This window comes from Anthonomus grandis, chromosome 3, assembly GCF_022605725.1.
Source record: "Anthonomus grandis grandis chromosome 3, icAntGran1.3, whole genome shotgun sequence".
Lineage (NCBI taxonomy): Eukaryota > Metazoa > Arthropoda > Insecta > Coleoptera > Curculionidae > Anthonomus > Anthonomus grandis.
In genome coordinates this window covers 16046675-16070614 of record NC_065548.1, presented here as the reverse complement: position 1 = coordinate 16070614, position 23940 = coordinate 16046675, and the positions used below count along the sequence as shown (strand labels likewise).

The window sequence follows — 23940 nt, the reverse complement described above, 5'->3', positions numbered from 1 at the left end:
TCAAAAGACATACATAGTAAGTATCTATACATACTCTGTTATCATTCTTAAAAAAAATCATAATTTTTTACCCTTAGCAACGGTTGTTTTTTTACCCTTCAAATGTCGAAAATACCGAATTTGGACTATTCTTTTATCAAACTTAAAAAATTCTAGTTTTTTAAAATACGTCGGCTTTTTCAAAAGACATACATGGTAAGTATCTATAGATAGTGTGTTATCATTCTTAAAAAAATCATAATTTTTTACCCGTAGCAACGGTGTTTTTTTACCCTTCAAATGTCGAAAATACCGAATTTGGTCTATTATTTTATCGAACTAAAAAAATTGTAGTTTTTTTAAAATACGTCGGCTTTTTCAAACGACTTATATAGTAAGTTTCTATAGATACTTTGTTATCATTCTTAAAAAACTCATAATTTTCTACCCGTAGCAACGGTGTTTTTTTACCCTTCAAATGTCGAAAATACCGAATTTGGTCAATTCTTTTATCAAACTAAAAAAAATTGTAGTTTTTTTAAAATACGTCGGCTTTTTTTAAAAGACATACATAGTAAGTATCTATACATACTCTGTTATCATTCTTAAAAAAAATCATAATTTTTTTACCCTTAGCAACGGTGTTTTTTTACCCTTCAAATGTCGAAAAATACCGAATTTGGACTATTCTTTTATCAAACTTAAAAAATTCTAGTTTTTTCAAAATACGTCGGCTTTTTCAAAAGACATACATGGTAAGTATCTATAGATAGTGTGTTATCATTCTTAAAAAAATCATAATTTTTTACCCGTAGCAACGGTGTTTTTTTACCCTTCAAATGTCGAAAATACCGAATTTGGTCAATTCTTTTATCAAAACTAAAAAAATTCTAGTTTTTTAAAATACGTCGGCTTTTTCAAAAGACATACATAGTAAGTATCTATACATACTCTGTTATCATTCTTAAAAAAAATCATAATTTTTTACCCTTAGCAACGGTGTTTTTTTTACCCTTCAAATGTCGAAAATACCGAATTTGGACTATTCTTTTATCAAACTTAAAAAATTCTAGTTTTTTAAAAATACGTCGGCTTTTTTAAAAGACATACATAGTAAGTATCTATAGATACTCTGTTATCATTCTTAAAAAAATCATAATTTTTTACCCGTAGCAACGGTGTTTTTTTACCTTTCAAATGTCAAAAATACCAAATTTGGTCAATTCTTTTATCAAACTAAAAAAATTCTAGTTTTTTAAAATACGTCGGCTTTTTCAAAAGACATACATGGTAAGTATCTATAGATACTCTGTTATCATTCTTAAAAAATCATAATTTTTTACCCGTAGCAACGGTGTTTTTTTTACCCTTCAAATGTCGAAAATACCGAATTTGGACTATTCTTTTATCAAACTTAAAAAATTCTAGTTTTTTAAAATACGTCGGCTTTTTTAAAAGACATACATGGTAAGTATCTATAGATACTCTGTTATCATTTTCAAAAAAATCATAATTTTTTACCCGTAGCAACGGTGTTTTTTTACCATTCAAATGTCGAAAATACCGAATTTGGTCTATTCTTTTATCAAACTAAAAAAATTCTAGTTTTTTTAAAATACGTCGGCTTTTTCAAAAGACATACATGGTAAGTATCTATAGATAGTGTGTTATCATTCTTAAAAAAAATCATAATTTTTTACCCGTAGCAACGGTGTTTTTTTACCCTTCAAATGTCGAAAATACCGAATTTGGTCTATTCTTTTATCATAGTAAAAAACGTTATAGTTTTTTAAAATTGGTTGACTTTCTCAAACGGTATATCCAGTATTGATATTGAGTTGTCATCCCTAAAAAAATCCTCAAATTGCGACCATAAACAACGGTGTTTTTTTGCTTTTTTAAACGACTTATATCGAATTTAAAATAATTTTTTTCCGATAAAATTTTTCATAATTTTTTTAATTGTGCCGTAACATAACAAATTTAGTAAAGAGGAATTTTTTGCGTTGAGAAAATGCATCTAATGGAAGTTTTAATGCATCTAAAGTTTTGCATGTGTTAAATAAACTATCAATTTTCATAAGCGCCGCTTCGACATCGCGCGCGACTCGTGACCACCCGGCAACCGCCGTTGCTGGTATTCCGTTGCTAACATTACTCCGGTAGATAGTTATTAATATGTGAAACAAATTTCAGAACTTGATCTATAATTAACCCAAGGTTCTTTCCTTCGGCTTTAAATTCAACATGGTCATTATTATTGGATATTAAGTGAGAATACTTGGTTTGACATTTTTTCTATTAGCTTTACTCCCAAATATTATACCTACTGTTTTATTATTATTTAGTTTTAAACGATATTTATTTGAGAATTCGGATTTCGATTCTGCTAAGGTCACAGTTAATAGCTGCGATGACCTATTCATTCTCTTCCAAACTAACTGATAAGCACCCTTGTATATCATCAGCGGAGCTGTGATTTAAGAAGTATAGGTAAAAACTAAAAGGTGAAAATTAAATATTGGAGCTGACTATCTAAAATTTTTTCAAATATTTTTGAAAGGCCGGGGAGTATGGTAATTGGTCTAATGTTATTGAAAGAGACTAGATTGGAGTTCCTAGACAAAGGAATCATTTTTGCTTTTTTCCACATACTTGGAAATACTGAATTTTTAATGCAGTGGTTTCTAATATGCAAGATATGGCAGTAAAAATGGCACACATAAGTTAATGATAAGGATATTTATCCTGTTGATTCCCATGGCTTTACATTTTTACGTCTTTTATACCGTTCAGATTCGGTCTGAACGGTATCTTCTGTCGGTTTCATTTATACAAGCAAAGCTAAAATTTAAGTGTTTTTTGAATTCAAAAAGAGTAGTAGTAGAGTTTTAATCTAGCCCAAAAATCCTTAAACTTTTTTTCTTTTAATTTAAGGGAAAAAATATGCTTTTTTTCTTGTCTTGCTGCTACTGTGACCATATTTCTAAGATATCCATAATTATTCTAGTTTGCTTTATCAGTATATTTCCTGTAAAAACTAGTGCCTTATTTAGTAGTAGTATTTGGAAACCCTGTATGTAGTGTAGGGAGCATGTCTATCTAACAATATATTAATATTATCGCACAAAAATTGAATTTTTTCATCAATACTGTTAACAGAAAATATATTATTACAAGGTATTGACCTCTGTTTAGCCGAAAAATTATTATAATTGAACAATTTAAAATTTCTCACAGTTAATGAAAAAACAATTTTTTTTATGTTTAAATATGACAAAATTAACTCATGGATACTCGCACCCTCATGTAGCACCCCAACTCTTGAAACTAAATTATGATTGTTTGTGATGTCCAAAGAAAAAGAAAACAAAAAACCAATTGACACTATTGGATCCTCTAAAAGTAATCCAATAATAAGAATGAGTCTTTTGTTATTCTAGTTGGTGGGTTGATCAATTGATAAAGTCCGATCCCCTCAAAAAAATTGGAAACAAACTTTGATGCTTGCAAGAATGATACCTCGAAAAAATTCAGATATCCACTAAAGAGTAGTTCCGCGATACCTAAACCCTTCATTTTTCCTAAGAAGACCTCATGATTGGCATGATCAAAAGCTTTAAAGAAATCTGTATAAATCGAGTTAACCTAGGATCCTCCGTCCAAACTAATGAATATATAATTACAGATAAAACCAAATTGTTCCTTTATAAATCCAGATTTAAAGTTATTTTAAAACTCTAATTTAATCTCTTACTAATAAAAAAAACAATCTAGTGATTTTGGTAACTCTGATAATCTCATATCATTTCTATTCCCAGATTTAAAAATAGGTTTTAAATAGCTTTTTTTCAGGGTGCAGCAAAACAACCTGAACTAAGAAATAAATTCAATATAAATCATATTGATCTTGTAATCATACACAATCAAGTTTATTTATTTAGAACAATTAGAAGCAGAAGCTGTAAATAACAATGATCAAATTACTATATAAAAACCTTTCTAATTTGCTTCGAATATTTAACTAGCTAGCCATATCGGTATAACACCCAGTATATAGATCAAAACTAGTTCACACCTACGAAAGCACTAAAAGGTTTGCACAATAAGTAAAAGGTGATAAGCCCAAATTTAAATGCGGAAAAAATCCGCCTAACGAGAATAACTGGGCGCAAACATAGAAGTTACTCGGTCTGAAAATGGACGAGGCGAATGTATAATTTATCTGGGTGACGTAAGAAGTAAAAAGAGCATTTGAGATTTTTATGAAATTGGTTTATTTAAAACAAAACAAAACGAGAATATTTGTGAGAATTACTGAATCGAATAAGTGAAATAAGCCATTAGATATGGAAATTGTACCAGTTAAAGGAATTTAAGATATATTACCTTACCATGTTAACTTAAAACGTTAATAAAATATCTATAGAACTAAAAAACTATATATAGTTCGTTAAAAATCAGATTAATTTCATAAATAAGATAAATAAAAAATAATATAATTTTTATTATGATTTTTTTTATCTGCTTATCTTTTTTTTTATCTTTTATTTTTTAATAGATATTGATCGAGTGGCGTCAGATGACAGAAATGCAAAAGATTAATTTATGTTACAACAGCACATAGAATTAAATAGAGTAGACTTTTTTGAAAATTTCTAATAAAAAAAAGTCAATTAGAAACGAAAAGTAGTTAAAGCATTTTTAATGCATAAGCTTAAATATTCACAAATACTGATATGATATATGCCGGATTTGGATTCCACACAAAAAAAAACTTAGGAAATGATACCCGCTTTTCAGCAACAATCATGACCCCAATATTTGTAGGTCTGTGTAATTATAGACTTTTAGTGATCTAAAAATAGGTTAACATATATATTTTGGTATACTTAAAAAGTGAGGATTAATTAGACTTACCCCTGAGAATTATCTTAGATGATTGGAAATAAGAACTGCTCTCGGCTTATAAGACTTTACTAGTACCATCACACAGAAATATATGTGAGTCACAATAAATAATAAAAAACAAAATTCTAGCATCAACATTAAAATATTAAACAGAATTATAAAAGCAATGGAAGGAACAATTAAAGTGAGAATTATTTTTAAATAAGACAACGTTGAATTTTGATGATTTCCTAAGTGCAATTTAAAAAATTTTATACATGAAATTAAGAAATTTAATATTCTTTTCTTGTTGAATATCATTTTTTTTCAATTGATGTTTTAGGTATTTTTTCATATCTGATTTAAAAAGTTTTTTTTTTGAAAAACTAGAGAAAAAATTGATCTATTATTCTGATCTACTATATTTCTAACTACAAACTACTATATTCCTTAGAAATAATTTAGAAGGTTCTTTATTTTAGATAGTTTGCTATAATTCAATTTATTAAAAACTTAACGTTAATAAACTGAATTTGTTTTTCAATTTTATTGAAACAACTTCTATAAGCTCCTTTATAAAAAAAATATTATATTTATTCTGTTATATTTATTTGTGAGATATTGGCTACATCAAATCTTCTTAATATGTTTTTAAATAATAAAAGTTCCTTTTCTATGTAAATTCTTAAATTTAAGTGATTTAGACTTCGTCGTTTATTTTTTTCAATATAAGGAACCCTTGGATCTACGAGTACAAAATGATTTAACATTTTTAATATTTTTGATTCTTTCACATTCTTTCACATTCTGACGTTTTAGATTAATTTGGCTTACTTGCTGATTTAATACATAAGGTTAAATTCCATGTCATAATTTATAGTTCAATGTAATCATAAGGTTTTTTATGTACTTATATCTAAAGTAAGTGATGAGAACACAACAAATTGATTAAATTATATTTGATGAGTTTGTTTTATTCAATAGAGAAATGTATTTACAAATAAGCGATAAAAAAGTTTTTTATAGGAAACTTCCACATCCAATACAATGCAAATTAAGTTTTTGGCAGGGCAATCGGCGAAACGTCATAGCGTATATTAATTTTTTTAAATCTTAAAACCCATTTCATTTAGGATTTTTCCTAACGTAATTAGAAAAAAGTGATCCTATATTAAGTTTTTGCTTGCCCAATTTTATTAAACTTAAACCAATCTTTACTATATTTGCTATTTTATTTTATTTCATTTTTAGCACAAATCTTCAATCATATCGACCCAAATGCCAAGAGTCGTTCAAAACATCCAATATAGAATTCCATAAAAAAATCTTCAGTAAATATGACAACAAACGACCCCTCCGATGACCAGCTTTTTAGGTGGCCACATAGCAGGCCCTTTTACAAGGTAATTTTTTTTTAGATATTTTGAAAATAGAATAATGACTAAAATTATATGTTATACTTTTAATTATTTTGACTTCCTTTAATAAGCAAGTCATGGAAAAATAGAAAATGAATGTATATCCAATCACGCACATGCATGATTGACGTGGTTACAAAACAAAAAAACAAAAAACAAAATATCTAGGGTTCAATATTTTGAATATATTGTAGGTAAGAGCGATCTATTTCTAAAATTTCTAACTGCCTAGTTCGAGAAGTTACATTATGAATAGCGGCGCTAAAAAATAAAATATCAACCAAGACAACCAAGCGCTGAAATAGAAAAGGTTCCTCAGTACACAGAGAAGTTTTCTCAATTTAAAATATCTCTTCATATATGCAGAAAGATTACTGGTGCGTCATATTGTTTCGATTATTTTTTAAAGCAAAAAATACCTTAATTTATATTATAAAATTTAATACTCTCTTATGAGACTAAACTATGATATGATTTAATTACACTAATTTTTATAACATAACTCTGGTGGTTGGTAGTGCTAACGCGGCCCTTACGAATGCTCAATCAATGCCCATGACCTTCTCAAGCTAGAACAAGAAAAGGAAAACCATTTCAGTACCCCATACAACATTCCAGGCACCGTTATCATCGTGCTATTGACCATCATATCCACCCCATCCTCCGTTATTCCATGCACCATCTTTCGTTTTTCCATACACTAAAACGAATCCATACACTAAAAAAGCGTCAGGTCCGTGGTGATGGTACCACAGGGTCATTTTAAAATTATTCCATCACCATGACTTCCCCATCTAGCTCCAGCTCTATTCCAGCCACCGTTCCATCCACCTGCATTTCCAGCTCCTCTACCAATGTCAGGACCAATGGAACCATGAGGGATGTTGATGAACACCTGAGGTTCTTTTAGAAACCAAATGAAAGAAAAGAATCGAAAATGAAGAAATAAATATTGAATGCTGAGACGCTGGATCTCACAATGGAACCATAAATGTAATTAAGGAGACTTCTGAGCTGGCAGTTAGGCACAGACTTAAACAACAGCACTAAATATCAATTAACTGCAGGTAGGGACTGGTAGAAGAATATATTGTAGTCATTTACAAAAAACATACGTTTTTTTCAATGTTCTATATCTGATGATGGCTGTTTACATAGCCGAAATGCATAATACATTTACCTAAGTGACCTACATGCATTTTTCTTGGAGATAAAGACTCCCCCTATTTGTAATCTTTATATACACATTCTCCTACAAAATATGGACTTCTATTCAACCAAAAAAACTAAAGGTTATAATTCCGAGATTAATATTAAAGTGATTTAATAAGTTTAGGTTTCACCCCTTTGGAGCTATATGAATGTTCTGATAATACAATTTTTTTAAATATTTATCTTTTTTAGACTCACAGTTGTCTCTTATCTTATTCATTTTGTAGCTTTTTAATAGTTTTAGGCAAGTTACCGCGTGATCCTTGGCCCTTAAAGATCCATTAATCTCATTTTTCCAATATTTGAGGTTAGGCACAAGATCTTAAAAAACGGTTTTCACTGGTTGCTTTGGATATTATTTGGCTACCATTTCATAAAGAAAAAGTTATATTATTCCATTTGATTATTTTGATTTTCTTAGGATTGACTGAGATGACCCAAATAGTGTCAAAACTAGTCTCCTGGCGGAGAAGGGTTCAACTAAATTAACTATATTTTGGTTGATTGTTATTGCGCAAGGAATGTTCTTTTCAATGATAAAAAATTTGCTAAAATCGATAAAACTAATAAGAAGTTAAATCAGGTTATGACAAAAACAATTGAATCCCCACCATCATCTTTATTTTTGAAATATCTACTATTTTTTTTTACATACGAATAAAAAGACTTTAAAAATGTTAAAAAAAAAGATTAGTTATTAGAGGAAGTTAAATAAGATGCAATTTTAAAATTAACGTTGGCAGTTTTGCTATCTGATGGTCGTTTTTAGAATTTGAAAATATTTTCCACCGTGACCGATTTAACCAATAATTTTTTTACCCTTTTATCTAAGTCATACGACGAACGGTTTCCGGAACATGGTCAAGAAACAGTCTTCATGGGTCACCCGGTATATCGGATTTAAATATTTTATTATCTAATAGTGGGGGAAACTGATAGGCAGCAATATTTAGGTATTAGATTTTGTTAGACTCTGCTTCTGGTACGTGAGGATCACTATGCATCTTAAGCATTTCCCATGCCTTCTTCATATAAAGAAAAGAGTCTGGGAGTGTAAATAGAGATATACATACAGGTCAGTCAATATTCCCAACTCTTTCAAAACACTGTCTATACTTTTCCTGATAGTTCACTCTTTTTATAACACGAATGATTTCTTTTGCAGGCTAAAAGTAAGAGACTCTTGCGCCACGCCTATTCTAGTAGAGTATATGAAAGAACTAAATGAAAAGGAGCATAATAAGCTATTTTTAATTATGATATATACACATATTATGATAGGCCTCTGTGCATAGAACATTTAGACAACTTATAAGCTTTTTAGCTACTTGTTTCTATGTAAACATCCCATTTAAGATGTGGGTCAACATAGATTCCCAAGAATTTAACAGGGTCTGGTTTGTTCTGAAGTTTGTTTTGCAAAAGACTATTTGAATAAAGCCATACATTAGCATTGGACTGTGCAACTTCTCACCTTAAGATGTACCTGCGCGAGCCACCAATCCCCTTCTCCCATATCCAATCCTCTTTCACGAGATCTCTCCTCTTCTAACTTGCATTTAAGCGATTTAATGTTCTTTGCTCTGAAGACAATAATACATTTTGACTTGTAATGGATAAATACAATTATATCTTAAAAAAAACCTGTGAAAGGTCCTAAAAGAAAAAAGTGCTAGTATATAAATTCCATATTAATAGGTATACTATTCAAATTACAATGCCTTTCCACATAAAAAAGTAATATATTTATTGAAAGGTACCATTCGTCCTGTCGTATAGTGGTGCTAGCTTAAAATAGACGTTTGTAAACTGAGAAACATTTTTGACTGACTTGCCCACTGGCAATGTTTGCAAAATAAAGTTTTCCTGAAACAATCTCAATTTTTATCCAAATATTATTTGCTTACTAATGAGCAACATTCTTATCTATGAATTCATTGTAAACGACATAATAAATAAATTTACAAAACTACTAAAGTGATTGACTAATTCTATAAATCTTAAACATTTCAAATATAGAGTTATAGGGTACATTGTCAAAGGCTTGCTTGTAATTAATAGACGGATTAAAACGGTTTTTCTTTTTGGTAGAGTCTTCATTCCCTGAGACTCAATAGTGAGTTATTCTTTATATAACATACTCGTCTGCAATTGTATTACTGTACTAATTTTAGCCTTCGTGTAACCTCTGGACAATGGAGAAAGAAATATGTGGTATTCGTAAACAGGTGATTAGATTTTATTATGCAGAATCTTGTTAATTGACATGATCTTTGAGTAGAAGACATGATCTGCGATGACTACAATAACTCTTCCTAAATAGTATACTTAAATTTATTTTTGTTCGTATCTTCTGTGATTTATGCTTTTGAATTATTGAATAATTTACCTAATCTTTTTTTTTCATAATTTTAGAAAATCAACTAGTCTTACAAGAGTTCAAAATATATTAGTCAGCTTAGCTCATTTAGAAATCTTAGTTGTATCTGAGGTACCTACTTAACAACTTTCAAGATATTTTTTTGCAGTTTATCTGTTATTAATTTTTAGCTTCAGCAAAAAAATGGATAGGTTCATTATTGACCACTGACTGAGAACATTAAGCTACCTTTATTACATTTTTTACTAGTAAGTATTTTAATTGCAGCTTTCGTAACTTTCTCCGTCTGACTTATATATAAATCTTTTTACATTTGTCATTATCTGTCTTGATTTATCTTTATATTTAGCTATTCAATTTCGTCACTCCACCAATATGAAACTCCTTATTAATGATATCATTAACCTAATTAATGACACTTGGAAGATTAATATAACTAATTAAAGAAATATATTTAAAAGGTTGATCGTGAAATATTTTTACCATGATAACACTTAAGCTTAATTGGATAATATTAATACATCGGTATAATAATTTTAAGCATTAAAAGAATATAAATTAAAAATTTTGGCAACCCACAATACTATTACCGAAAAAAGATTCGCAAGTGGTAAAAAATGTATGTCAAGGCTCTCCATGGCACGAATTTAAATTTAATTTTAAATAACATTTTTTTTTATAATCGAAATAATTAGAATCTGACAAAAAGCGTATTCATCATTATTTCTGCTTCACATAACGAGTTGTTATTTTGACAGAGTAATTGATATAAATATATTTCGTGACGGATTGCCAAACCCTAGTGCTGGTAATCGAAAAAACCTAATGATATTTAGAAAAAAAATGATCACATAATCTGATGACATTATAATTACGCTTAGGTCAGCATCATTAAATGCTATCTTTTGTACCAATGTCTAAATTAAGATATGATATTTCAATGTCCAATAATTTTTATGTTAGTTTTCGTAGGCATGATCTTGAAAGTAAATATTTTTAAGCGTCCCAAGCGCGAAAACGAAACATAAATCAAAGATGCCTGCTTGGAAAATTAATGTTTTCTCACGCCTCTTAGTGATATAAGCGTCTTTTGACAATTGCATTAATAAGAAAATTGCAACCATGATTTACAACGTTAACGTGAGATGAATACTGAGTAGGATGTGGTAGATGTTATGTCTTATTTATTATGAACCATATGAAAGTGCGTATTGCAACCATTTGAATATTGGATAATTTTAATAAAAAATGCTGATTAGATTAACATTTAAGTAGGTTTTAATTTTTAAATCTATTTAAGATTAAAAAAAAATATATAAATAGTATAAATGCCGTATATATATACAATGACCGCCTAAAGTTCCGCATAAATTCGATAAAAATTAGAGACAAGATTTTTTGAGAAAACGCTGGGACCCGTCGATTTTTATTTTAAGTTGCGCATTATTTCACATAAATTTTTATATACAGGGTGGAAAAAAAAAGATATGACGTCATCGGTAATTTTCTTAAATAGAATGCTATATTTTTGATTGCATGTATGAAATATAGGCGAAATTCTAAGCAAGTTTCGTATAACACAACTTATCTCAAAATTCAACTGTTTCAGAAATATTTACATTTAACCAACAAGAAAGCAAGTAAGTACGTCTATTTACAAACTAAGATAAATTAGAGGATAAAATGTTATAAACTGTGAAAACTCTTATTAATCTATCAAGTGTTCAAACCGATTTGACCCCATTTACTTCTTGGAATAAAGCAAAACAGTTTACAAACTCATGTTAAACACTATCAATTATTTCGGGTGATATACGTCTAATTTCATATCTAATTCTATTTTTCAAATCTTTTACGTTGTGTGGCTTCTCAATATAAACTTTACTTTTCAGGTACTCCCATAGAAAATAGTCGCAGGGATTTAGGTCTGGTGACCTGGCCGGCCACTCTATTGGCTCTCTTCGTCCTATCCAGCTTCCTGGGAACACTGTATCCAAGTAATTACGGACATCTCGAAAGAAATGTGACGGGACATTATCTGTCGGGACAGCAGGGTCTTGTTCGTCTGAGTATAGGGCAGCCAAAGCAGGGATAAGATCTTCTTGAAAAAAATTCAAATAGCATTTTCCTGTTAAGTTTTCTTCGAAAAAGTATGGCCCTGTTACTTTATTTTCCACGATACCAGCCCAAACATTAATAGATTTACGGTACTGTGTATGAGCCTCAGTTGCCTAGTGTGGATTTGTCACTTACCAGTACCGACAATTTACGATACCGTTTAAACAAAAAGTTGCTTCATCCGAAACCAAAACTCGTAACACAAACTGACGGTTATTATTGCAAATGTTCATCATTTACTCGCAAAATTGGTTTCTTCGATTAGAATCGTCCTCATTTAATTCGTGTATTAGTCTAATTTTATAAGGGTGGTATTCATTTGCTTTAAGATCTGCGTTTTACTGAGGTTCCGGCTATATTATTAACATCTGAAATTTGTGAAGTTGCATTGTTTGGATTTTCTTCGACGGAGAGCAGAACGTTTAATTTTGTTTCTTCAGAAATTTTTAGACGACCTGATCTTGACAAATCCCTAACATGACCTCAAGTTATGAATTTGTGCTCTATTCTACTAACTGTTTACTGAGAAATAGGATGGTTTGGGTATTTGGCAATAAACAGTTGCGTACGCACTCGATCCCCGTACCCTAGCATCATCAAAATTTCAATTTGTTGGATTTCCGTTAAATTAGCCATAATTTATTCTGATAAAAACTATTAATTTTCGAACTGACAGTGACATTCGAAAATGGAGATTCTTTACAAGTGCAACCATGGAAAGAAAAACAATTGGCAGTGTTTATAACATTATTTTTATCCTCGATTTTACCTTAATTTGTAAATAGACGTACTTATTTGTTTTCTTGTTATTTAAATGTAAATATTTTGGAAACAGTTGAGTTTTGAGATAAGGTGTGTTATAGGAAACTTGCTTGGAATTTCGCCTATATTTCATAAATGCAATAAAAAATATAGCATTCCATTTAAAAAAATGACCGATGACGTCATATCTTTTTTTTGTTCCACCCTGTATACAAACATTTATGTGAAATAATGCGCAACTTAAAATAAAAATCGACAGGATTCTTATCGAATTTATGCGGAACTTTAGGCGGTCACTGTATATATAGTCCGTCTAAAAAGATTTTTTTTAAATTTTATTACATTTACTTTTCGTAATATTTTAAGATAAAACTAATGCGTCAAGTAGATTGTGACGATATTGGGCTAAGGACAAAATCGTATGAAAGTAGTATCTATCAAATATTGTTGATTGTATATAGATGTGAGTTTTGTGAAATAATGTCGCAAGTAGAAAAAAAATGGTGAAATTTTTATATAGAAAGGGTGTTCGAAGCCTTAAGAAACTAGTGCAATTGACTTAATTCGGAAAAGGTGCGGTGTATGAGACAGTTAAGAGGATAAAAAACTGGCACAGATATAAGACAGAGCGAAGATTCGCGGAAACAATTTTAACGCTCTAGTGAATTTAGGGCGATAAAATCCAAGTCTAAGTTTTTAAAAATTGTCTAGCTGATTTAGAAATTAACGAAGAATAAATGTGTTTCTAAAACGGCTACATATCAAGGAATCCAAAAAAGATCCCTGCAATAACACCTCTACAAAGGCAACGAAGAATGAAGTTTTGTCAACGTTTTCAAGGAGATAATTTCAACAACATTTTTATATCTAACGAAAGTTACTCCCAGATTAGTGCAAACCATCTCAAAATCCTGTCAAGCGAAAATGTTACCATTCAAATTTTCCACTTAAATAATCGTTTAAGGAGTAACATCGCAACGTGTTACTACTCCCGGTATGGTGATATTTTAAATGATTTTCTTCTTGAAACGGCTTATGCCTTATATTCAGAGGAGTGGCGTGTTCAGCATGATAATGCAAACTGTTTTTTCTGTCAATACTTCTGTTTATGATTAAGCTTGGATGCAAGAACACCAACTGACAATAATTCCATGGCCAGCAGCTTCAGCTGATCTTAGTTCCATTGAAAACATATGGGGATTGATTAATGGAAATTGAAGCGGATATAGCAGCCCCACGTAAGAAAGAAGGTTTGTATTCATTCAGTTTTACAGGCCTGGACCGCCATCACCGAGCAGTATGGCAGCCACCTAGTTTCTGGTATACCTGAACATGTAGTTAAGTGTTTTTAATTAAATACAAGTTGTATAAATATATGAAATGAATTGTTTGTTATTATTGTATATCGCAAGTAATAAAAATATATACTGCAAATTTATAATTGTGCCTTCTTTTTTCCGGATACCTTCTAGATGGTCGTGTGTCCATATTTACGATGTGCTTAAGCTAAAGCATGAAATAATTACATTATTAAATATAAAAAAGTGCATAATGAGCCTACGAAGTCCAGTGTAGTGGTGTTTGCACTATCTTTTGTAGTTATAGGGATTCAGGAGTACGAAAAAACAATATCAATCAAATTTAAAAACTTTTATTATTTGATACTAGATATATTGCTGATTTGAAACTTTGCAGAGTCTTGAGGATGATCTCATAGAGATCGAAATGTCGACCAAAATATAAGTTTAGAAGAGCGTTTTACTTTGGCCTTATTTGAACAATGCAGAAAAACTCAATATAAACTGCGGTCACGAAAAGTTATTTAATTTTTTTTTCTCCAAGGATCGTGCCTGTGTACCTTACGCTGTGAAAGTTAATCACACAGCGTAACTTGACCCCTAGTAGCAGGTATACCAGAACATTTACTTAGAAACACCATTGAAACACAATTTTCAATGTAATTGTATATAGAAATTCTCGAGTCTCGAGACAAAAGCAAAAGTCATACTGCAAAAGTCCAAAAATTTTCCAAGGAATTCTAAAATTTGCAATTTTGATTAACGCTATTTGAATATATATTTTGATTATAGCACTCGCTGTAGAAAGTTTTTTGTAACTTAAGATTCGCCTATTATATGACTACTATATTCGTAGAAACTTGCAATACGCTTACTTGTTAATAAGCAAAAATATGTTATTCGCTTATATTCGGCAAGTATCTGAATGTATTTGTGTACAAAGCAAATTTTTCACTAATCTGATGGTAAACTATATACATTTTTATTTGTCATAACCGATTATTTCATTTAAAGATATTACTTGCGAAAGTAAATTTTCGAGTCTCCTCATAAAAGCACCAGGTGGAGCTGCTCTCAGAAGGTAGGTACCTATTTTGGCTTGCTATTGATTTATACAAGATTTTTGGTCCAGAACACAATTTACTTTTATCTCAGTAATTTTTATTGATGAAGTTTGTTTCGGTAGAAGCTAAATACTTTACCTACTTTTAGTATACCTAAACTTACAAAACACTAAAAATAATTAAATTGATGGCTGATAGAGATAATCATAAATAAAAGAAAAGCTATTAACAGCCTGGCTAAGAAAAAGGATTACCTAAAACTTTCGAAGATTATACAATATTATTAAGTCTTTTGCCACAAAAGTTAGCTGAGTCTTATTTTCTACGTAACATGATTTAATCGTAGGTATAGTTAAATGCCTTGCTAATATCCATAAAGAGCCTATAGGACCAGTTTAAATTTTTAATATCATCTAGAACCTTCCTTAGTGCAGAGAAGTACTAAATTAGTTCTTTGCTTAAATATGCATGAAATCTTGAAACTATAAGAGAGTAAAACAATTTGAAAAACCAATATAAGAACGTAAGCAGATTAATATTTAACCTGTAATTCGAAAGGTCATTCTGTCTTTATTTAAAGAAAGGTTTACCTTCTGCAAGTTTGGAAAAACCGTTTATCTCCATAAATATGTTGACAAAATGATCCTAGCTCTCAGCCATGTCTACTTTATTGAGTGTGGAATTTTATCAATTCCTGTACTATATTTATTTTTAATGAAACTTTTAATGATACCTTGACTCGAAAGCAAAATTTGTAAAGCTATTTGGATTTATTAGATTTAAAAAACTAAACTCAGCTTCTCTTTTCAAGGCCCAGTAATTTCTGTAACAGTCTGCTAAATAGCTTTACGTTTGCTAGCCGACTTATTAATTTTATTGCTATAATGATCTCTTTTTATAAGTTTAAAAAGCTGTATCAATGTGTTTATTAGATTTTACTACAGCTCAATCTTCTAATTGACTTAAACTCTTGGTATGCCTATTTAGTTATGTGTTATATCATGTGAAGATTACTATCACATAATAATTCTCAAATTCAAATTATTTATTAATGCTCTCTATATTTGAAATGCTTACAAACGTCAATAAAAAAATATAATAATAATAATAATAATAATAATAATAATTTTCAATGGGTAACTAAAAATACTTCGGTCATCCTCCACTAAATTTATTTGAAAATTAATAATTCTATATGTTTCGGACATACAACATGACCCCCATCATCAGGGATACAAATTGAGGGTTTTCGTCAATACATATTAAAGATATAGTGCCTCCGGCAAGTCAAAAGGTTAAAACAACTAACAGTGAATAAAAGTGGCATATTAGGATGCATGAGAATGGGACTAAAACTGGGTCTACACAAACATTAAAATCACATGATTATAATACTACGATAATTGTTATCTATCTATTATGTTATCTAGATTCTATTAACTCCACTGCAAATATGGACTACTTCTTCAAGAATAATAATTTTATTTTTTTTTATTTTTAAGATTGCAGTAATTCAGCTTACTTTCTGTCAAAGTAACTAAAAAAGTTTGATAGCCCAATAGCTTGGACCAGTTTGACACCTTTTTAGACGCTATAGATTGAAACAAGATGCCCGTATTTTGTGTTTGGTACTGGTGAACTTCTTCATGGGTTACGAATTTAGATATTTCTCTTTTTATATAGGGTAAATTTTCCTATATAAACAAAAAAAAAGCAGTTAACATTTACAGTTCTAGAATTGTCCTTGATTGTCCTTTAGATTTCAAAGCAAAAATAAATTCTCTCGCAGTTTGGAGGCAACAGAATTTATGTGAGCATCCCATTAGAGACGGGGGTTAACAAGGACTTCTAGAAACCTAGTGTAATTGGATCATTGGATCATTGGAGTTAGAAGTTTCCAGTACTATTCAGTTTTATTATTCCAACAATTTTAAGACAAAATTTATACGCATTAATTTTTCTTAGCATATTCCCATGATCCACACAATCAAAAGCCTTGTTAAGGTTGCAAACATTTAGTCAAAGCTACCCAAAACAGTATTTTTATTTTTTTTTTCTAAATTGACTTTCAATATATAAATTATTAGTTTCAAAATACTCAACTATTTGTTTTGCCATACGCTTTTCCAAAATTTTTGAGGTTAGTGCGAGGAGAAAGGTTGGTCTGTAGTTTTCTGGTGCAATATGATTTCCTTTTTTATAGATAGGAATTAATACAGTGTTTTTTTAATATAGATGGAAAGGTGCGTTTACTTTTGTTTGACTTGACATTTATCAAGTAATTAATAAAAGTGCCGGCAGTAATATTATTTGGCTCATCTTTTTTATTATTATTATTTTAATTTCCTTGATGCCTTTTTATAATATCCCACATGCACTTAGCGATGTTCGAACAAGATTATCATAAGCAATAATTTTAGAAATCTGTATTGCCTTTCCATATTCTTTTTTAAACTCTTTATAGATTAGTTTATTTTGTGAAAGCTTTTATTATTTTTGGAAATTTCATCAAGAAAACTTAAATTCTCCCTCATAGCTCAGGGATTATTTAAAAACTATGTTATGCCATTGGTCACAGTGAATAATGAGCTTTTGTCTCGAAAAGATTTCTTATAGGCTCTCAGGAATAGTCATAAACTGTGTAAATCACTGTTTGATATCAAGGTTATTGTCCCCAATAAAATCCTGACTTCTGATAAAAAATTATGAAAGTCAAATAACCCTTTTTATAGTATAAGTCGAAAAACCCTGCTTTCCTGACCTGATGTTTTTATAGCCCTAGTTACTGACATCTTCACTACTTGCCCCTTATGATTAGAAACATCAATTTCCACCCCAGCAGAATGCAGGAATGGGCGTTGTTTTGCATTTAACCTAGTTACCTCAAAGATGCTTTGCTGTATACCGAAACTTGAAAAAAACAATACACAATTTTGTTTAATGATTCCTTGCACAATTCATTAAATCCCCAGCTACAATCATGGTGCCTTTTAAACTAAGTGAACTAACTGTTTCTCGGCTAGGTCCAAAAAAATGTCAAAATGGCTCGCCAATGCTCTTTAAATAGTTAAAACTTTAAGATTACAATAACATAGAATAATACAGAAATATTCAATGCATTTTTCTAATACAGTACAGAAAAGCTTATAATGATATTATCTAATTTGAATTTACTGTTGTCATGTTACAGTCATCCATAGTTACAAAGCATTGAAACTATATAACACATTCTGTTTTTATAAAATCATTTATAGTTTCCAAATAAATATTAGAATTATCTGCTGTCAATTACTTGTAAAATCCTCGAGTTAACTTATGACTTATTCTTTAGTGATTAAGTTTTTTTTAACAAAAATGACAACAACTTCACCGTCACATAAAATAATCTAAACTTGACATTAACCCATTCTTTAAATATATGGTGTATAATAACTGCAACCTCGTGTAACCCTTATTTGGCTTCGAGCCTTCTTTTTGGAAGTGAAAATCGTTATTTTGATTAATTCTGTATAAAATGCCAATTAATTGGGCTTTGGTTTTTGATTGCTCATTCGTAATACTTTTAGTTCCGATTAATTTTTTACATTTTGGCTGGTCAAATATGGTATACGGAAGGTCAGTGTTTTATCCAGTAAATCATAATAATATTTATTATTATTTAATTACCTATATATTTTTTAGATACATTTACTTTTCTCTGTAATTTTCTTTAATGAATGAAAAGTTCACATGACTCTTAACAACTGTTTATTGACCCAAAAGATGATCATTAGCCAATTAAAGTTAAAGGTTAACTTTACCGGCTTAAATGACTAAGACTAATGATGGATTTTAGTCAGACTTAATTATGGTAGACATATATTTTATCTGTCTTTTATAATAAATCTTTATAAATGCATTTTATACACGCCATAATTTTTACATTGAAGCCAGTTCATAAATTATAAAAAATTACAATAAAGAATAGATTATGTTACGTTCACTCATTATTTTTCTCTCCTTCTCTGTCTCTCTCTCGTTCTCCCCTTTTAACTAACGAATTAAAGCAAAAAATTTCTGTTATAATAAGGTGGATTGGTCATTGATATATTTAGAAGACCACAGGCGAGCGGTCATCGCTAAATATTGCAAATATCTTGAATAAATAATATTACGAAACAGGCGATACCTTTAGTATCAGTTTCGTTAAGTTTTTGCGTTGTTAATGATTTAACATTTGAAATCATTTTAATTTATTATTGTTTTAGTATTTTAATGGTATTTTGTTCAATTTTTGAGTGTTTTATTAGCTGTTTTCAATTAAGGTTTGAAAAGAATATGAAATAAGTATTGCTGCCTTTATGACGTAAAATTGTATCTGAATATTTGTAAGTCTACACAAAAGACAAAATTGACCAAAGTTTATCATTCTATAGCGTATTCGTAATATGATCATAAGTGAGTTAGATTTATGAAAGCCAAGTTTTTTTTTTTAATATGAGATACGTCGCTTTATCTTCTATAACGAGCTCAAAAGTCGATAGAATAAACCTTAGCTCATGGAAATCAAAGAAAAAATATCAAGTAAATTATTATTTTTAACAATTAATAGATTTAGATTAAATTCAATATAATAAAAGGTATCGGTAAATGTTTAAATTCATGTTAACTACGTACGTAAATAAGTCTATTTCCTTCTTCTTTCCAATAATCGAGCCTATGACATATGAGGAGAGTATCTTCTAAATTAATATTTATTCGAATACTGCCGTATAAGCCGACCAAATAGGTAGGTATACATAAATACTTTGTATTAAAAACACTTTACTCAAAAATAAATAGGAATTTTTAACTAATATGGCTATAATATTAAATCCGTGTGCTGATTTGGTTAATATTAGCCGATAATTTTGGTTAGCGATTGGGTGTTAATAAATTCTGGTCTGGCCAATACTAGTTGCTATATGTTTGTTTACCAAAATAATGTATTTATAACTATAGTAATAAGATTTGACAAAAAATACATTGTTTTCACAATTCAATTTATGATAGCGACTAGCGAGAAAACAAATCGATTTAATTAGATAGTAACACGTTCTCAATGATTAATTGGCTGCTTCCTCCGACTACAACAAATCCAAATTAAACTACTTTTTCTTACTTTTAGCATTAGTAGAAAACATCGAAGATCTGATTTAGACGTGAAAAGCACCAAAAGCTTTACGGAAAAAATGTTCTTGATTTTTTATATCCACAGTCACTTATATTTCAAAAAGTCTTTTTCTTTTTATTTCACATTCCTAGACTAGATGGTTCCAATTTAGAAAGTTATAATTAAATTATGTATTTTTTCTAAAGAAGTTCTAGGGAAACTATGTTTAATTTATATAACTAAATGGATCACACTATTCCTTAAATTTTAATACAAATATACACCTAAATAAATCGAAACTTCACCATAAATCAACAAGTCTCTTTGAAAGGAAGAAATATTTAAATACGCTTTTGTTTTGAAAGGTGATTCTCAAAAACTATCATGAGTTTTACAAATCTTTACCTCGTGTTCAGTAAAATTATATTTTTTATTAAGAGCTTTTGTTTCTTTAGTTACAATTTAATTTTAGAATTTGAAAATTTTCGAATTTTGCTTTAGGTCTACTAGAAGACCTTTGGTAGTATCTGCGGTCACCGAATCTACTTATCTATCGCCAAGTCTCTCTTCACATATGATTTATTTTTTATCATTTGGTAGCCCTGAATAAGGAAATAAAAAAATTGAGTGCATTCTAACGCCTTCCAGATCTAACCATCACCGGATGTATGCAACCTTTCACCCCTGGTGATAATAGTTTACCACATGTCTTGCTGTTCTTATCTCAAAATCCAGTCACAGCTCGTATTGAAATGTCTTCTCCTTCCGATGGAGAGGGACTATATGGCACTTACGATAGTAAAATATAAAGGCTCCGTAAGTTATATGGAAAGACTCTTAAAGGCTGGCATTAGTAAACAGGTAAACCATCTGGTTTACAGACGGCTCCAGAATGAATGATAGAGCTTATGTAGGCTTCTATGGTAGAGCTTCATATGCCAGCAGAGCCAATCATTTTAAATCATTCATTGATCACAATCAATCATTGTTGCATGCGACATGCAACCATATCGCACGTCTTCGCAGTCTTCTCAGACAGTAGAGCCGTTATTAAAGTTATATACTGTTGCAGAAGTTAGAAAAAATGTTGGTTTAAAGGTTCGCCTTTGTGATGGTTTAGATCACACCTTAATAGGTGTGATCTAAACCGGTATTTCTGAACACGACCTAATGGTCGTGTTCAGAAAAAGCATTTTAATGGATGTTGCTCATATGAAGAGAAGAGTCCCACAGGGCTGTCCTTGGACCGCTATAAACCCCCACTTCGATAACGGTTTTACATCAATGACCTGCCTTCTATCTATCTTCTATCTATCTGTAAAAGGAAAAGTAATAATGTTTGCAGATGACACAAATGTTAAGCAACTTAAGATAACCCTAAAATCTGACTTGGTAAAAATTAAGGATTACTGTAATGCAAACAATCTAATCTCAAACTAACTTATGGTGCTTTAAGAGTCAGATGATAATATGGTTTAAGACAGATATCGAATAAGTTTTTAGGTATAACATTTTATATATTGGCCTTAGATATCAAGAACATATTAATAGCGTATGTAATAAGGTTTCTTCTGGTTGTTATACATTGAGAATTATCTCAAGAAACCCGGATTTTTCCATAGAAGAAAATGCGTATTATGGACTAGTAGAATCCCGTATAAGCTATGAGATTTACTTGTGGGGCTCATATGCTCGGTATCTCTTTAAGTGATTTTTTTTATTGCAGGAAAGAGCAAATCGAGCTCTGTGTAAAGCAAGTAACTATAAATCTTGCCATTCTCTTTTTGTTAACAGTAAGTTTGTTAAGGTGTAAGATTTTAACACTCTATTCTTTATTCATTTTGCAACAGCTACGGTTTTTCAATAATACTGCAAGAAATTATTAATAAAATTATTAAATGTAGTTTTTATGGGACACCGCTGACTTACAGGCTCTTTTTACCCATTCAACACACTGAAAATGGTAGAAATTCCTTTGTTTGCATAGGTAAGAAAATATTTAGTTAAATTCCTTATAAAATTAAAACCTTACATTGCCTCAATACATTAAAAGATTTTTTTTAATATTAGGAAGTGTAGTTATACTCTTAGTGATGATATGACCTGATATTAGTTGTTAGCTTCTTTATTGCTATAACCAATTTTATAGTAAGTATAGTAAGATTGTTAATTTGTATATATTTTTTTATAAACCTAACTATTTGCCAGCCATATTGACAGTTTTGTTAAATTATTAAGGTTCCCTTTTGAATAGATCTTAGATTTAGAAGGGCTTTGTCAACAACCCAGTTAGCGATAATGAAGCTACTTTTGAGTTTGGTTTTGAAAAGCTATTACGGTCAAAATGAGAAGTTCAATTCTGGGACTGAAGTGTATAAAGGTGTTACACTAACTGCTAAAGGAGTACTGTAGGATAAAGGTTGTCTGAGTGCCCGGTCATCCAAGTACAGCTGGTAAGGTAGAAATGGACTTCCCTGCAAGACGAGGATCCGCTAAACTGCCTGACGAACGTATAATCAGCCTAACCAAATATGAAGCTATTAAAGGGATGGAAGTACTTGATATGAGGCACATATACTGCCGATTCCTTTAATTGGATTCTGGCACTTAAGATACCATATCCATACCCTAGGTATTTCAGACAACCTGGAGTACCATTGGTGTTGCGTGGAGGCAGAAACGCTTGCAATTTCTTATGAAAACGCACAGTGCCCAGCACTCATGCGTGCTAAGTTTAAATATTTAGTCTATAATATCAGTTTGCCCAGCATAAAATCTTACAGATAGATTTGTGTCTTTGAAAAGAAATGCTAATAACGGCCTCTGATATCCTTTCCTCGGGTTCATTACGAGACCTATGTGTACATCTGCTATCTTAACTGCCCACTCTCCCCTTTAAATTCAAATTCATTTATAAGACTTTTTTTTAAGCATTTTGAACACATTAATGTTCAGTATATTAAATTTAACATATTCTTCTTATCTTGGCCTATACGCTTCTTTTTTTTCATTTAATTTTATCATACTACTATATAGTCATCATACTGGCTCTTTGTTTATCTAGTTTATTTTCTTTTCAAACGGTTGTTTTATTGTTCCTCTTTAAATTTTTGTACACTCTGTCAATTTTCTTATACAAAATATTTCATTATTAAATAAACCTGTCCTACTTCTTATACAGTTCTTGCAAACTATTTTTTAATGCAATATATTTTATTTTAATACAAAAAAAAAGTTTAAAAAGTTGAACATTTGATAATAAAAGTAATTAATACCTTAACGAATAATGCAAACCCTAATTCCAATTTAAAAAAATTATCAGGTGATGATATAACATGAATTAATAGTTTACGACTTCTGAGAAGACCTACCTCACTCCTTTGTCGATACTTTCCCGGAATTTTTTATGACCGAATCCTATTTAATATCTAACTGCAGGTGTATCTGCCTATTAACGTTTTTTTATTTATTGATTAAGTTGTTGACTTTTCGTTTAGTAGTCGCATAAATAAACAAAACACAATAATGGATTATCTCGTGTCAAAATATTAATGTTTATGTGAATCATTTGTTAATTACTTTTTAGACACATGTAAATTAATATGGTCTGGAGTTCTTTGATTTATGGTATTTATTTACTTTTTGGACTAAATCCACTTATAAAATCGTTAATAATGACATTTATAAT

The 23940-nt window shown here is 30.1% G+C and overlaps 1 protein-coding gene across 1 annotated transcript in view; it reads left to right on the top strand.

The window, feature by feature from the left end:
• Positions 1-23940, top strand: part of LOC126734610 (uncharacterized) — a 171129-nt gene that overhangs the window by 4844 nt on the left and 142345 nt on the right. The window contains exon 2 of the mRNA XM_050438307.1: positions 6121-6272. Within this exon, the coding sequence (XP_050294264.1) occupies positions 6229-6272 (44 nt within the window). The 5' untranslated portion in view covers positions 6121-6228. The remainder of the gene's footprint in view (positions 1-6120; positions 6273-23940) is intronic.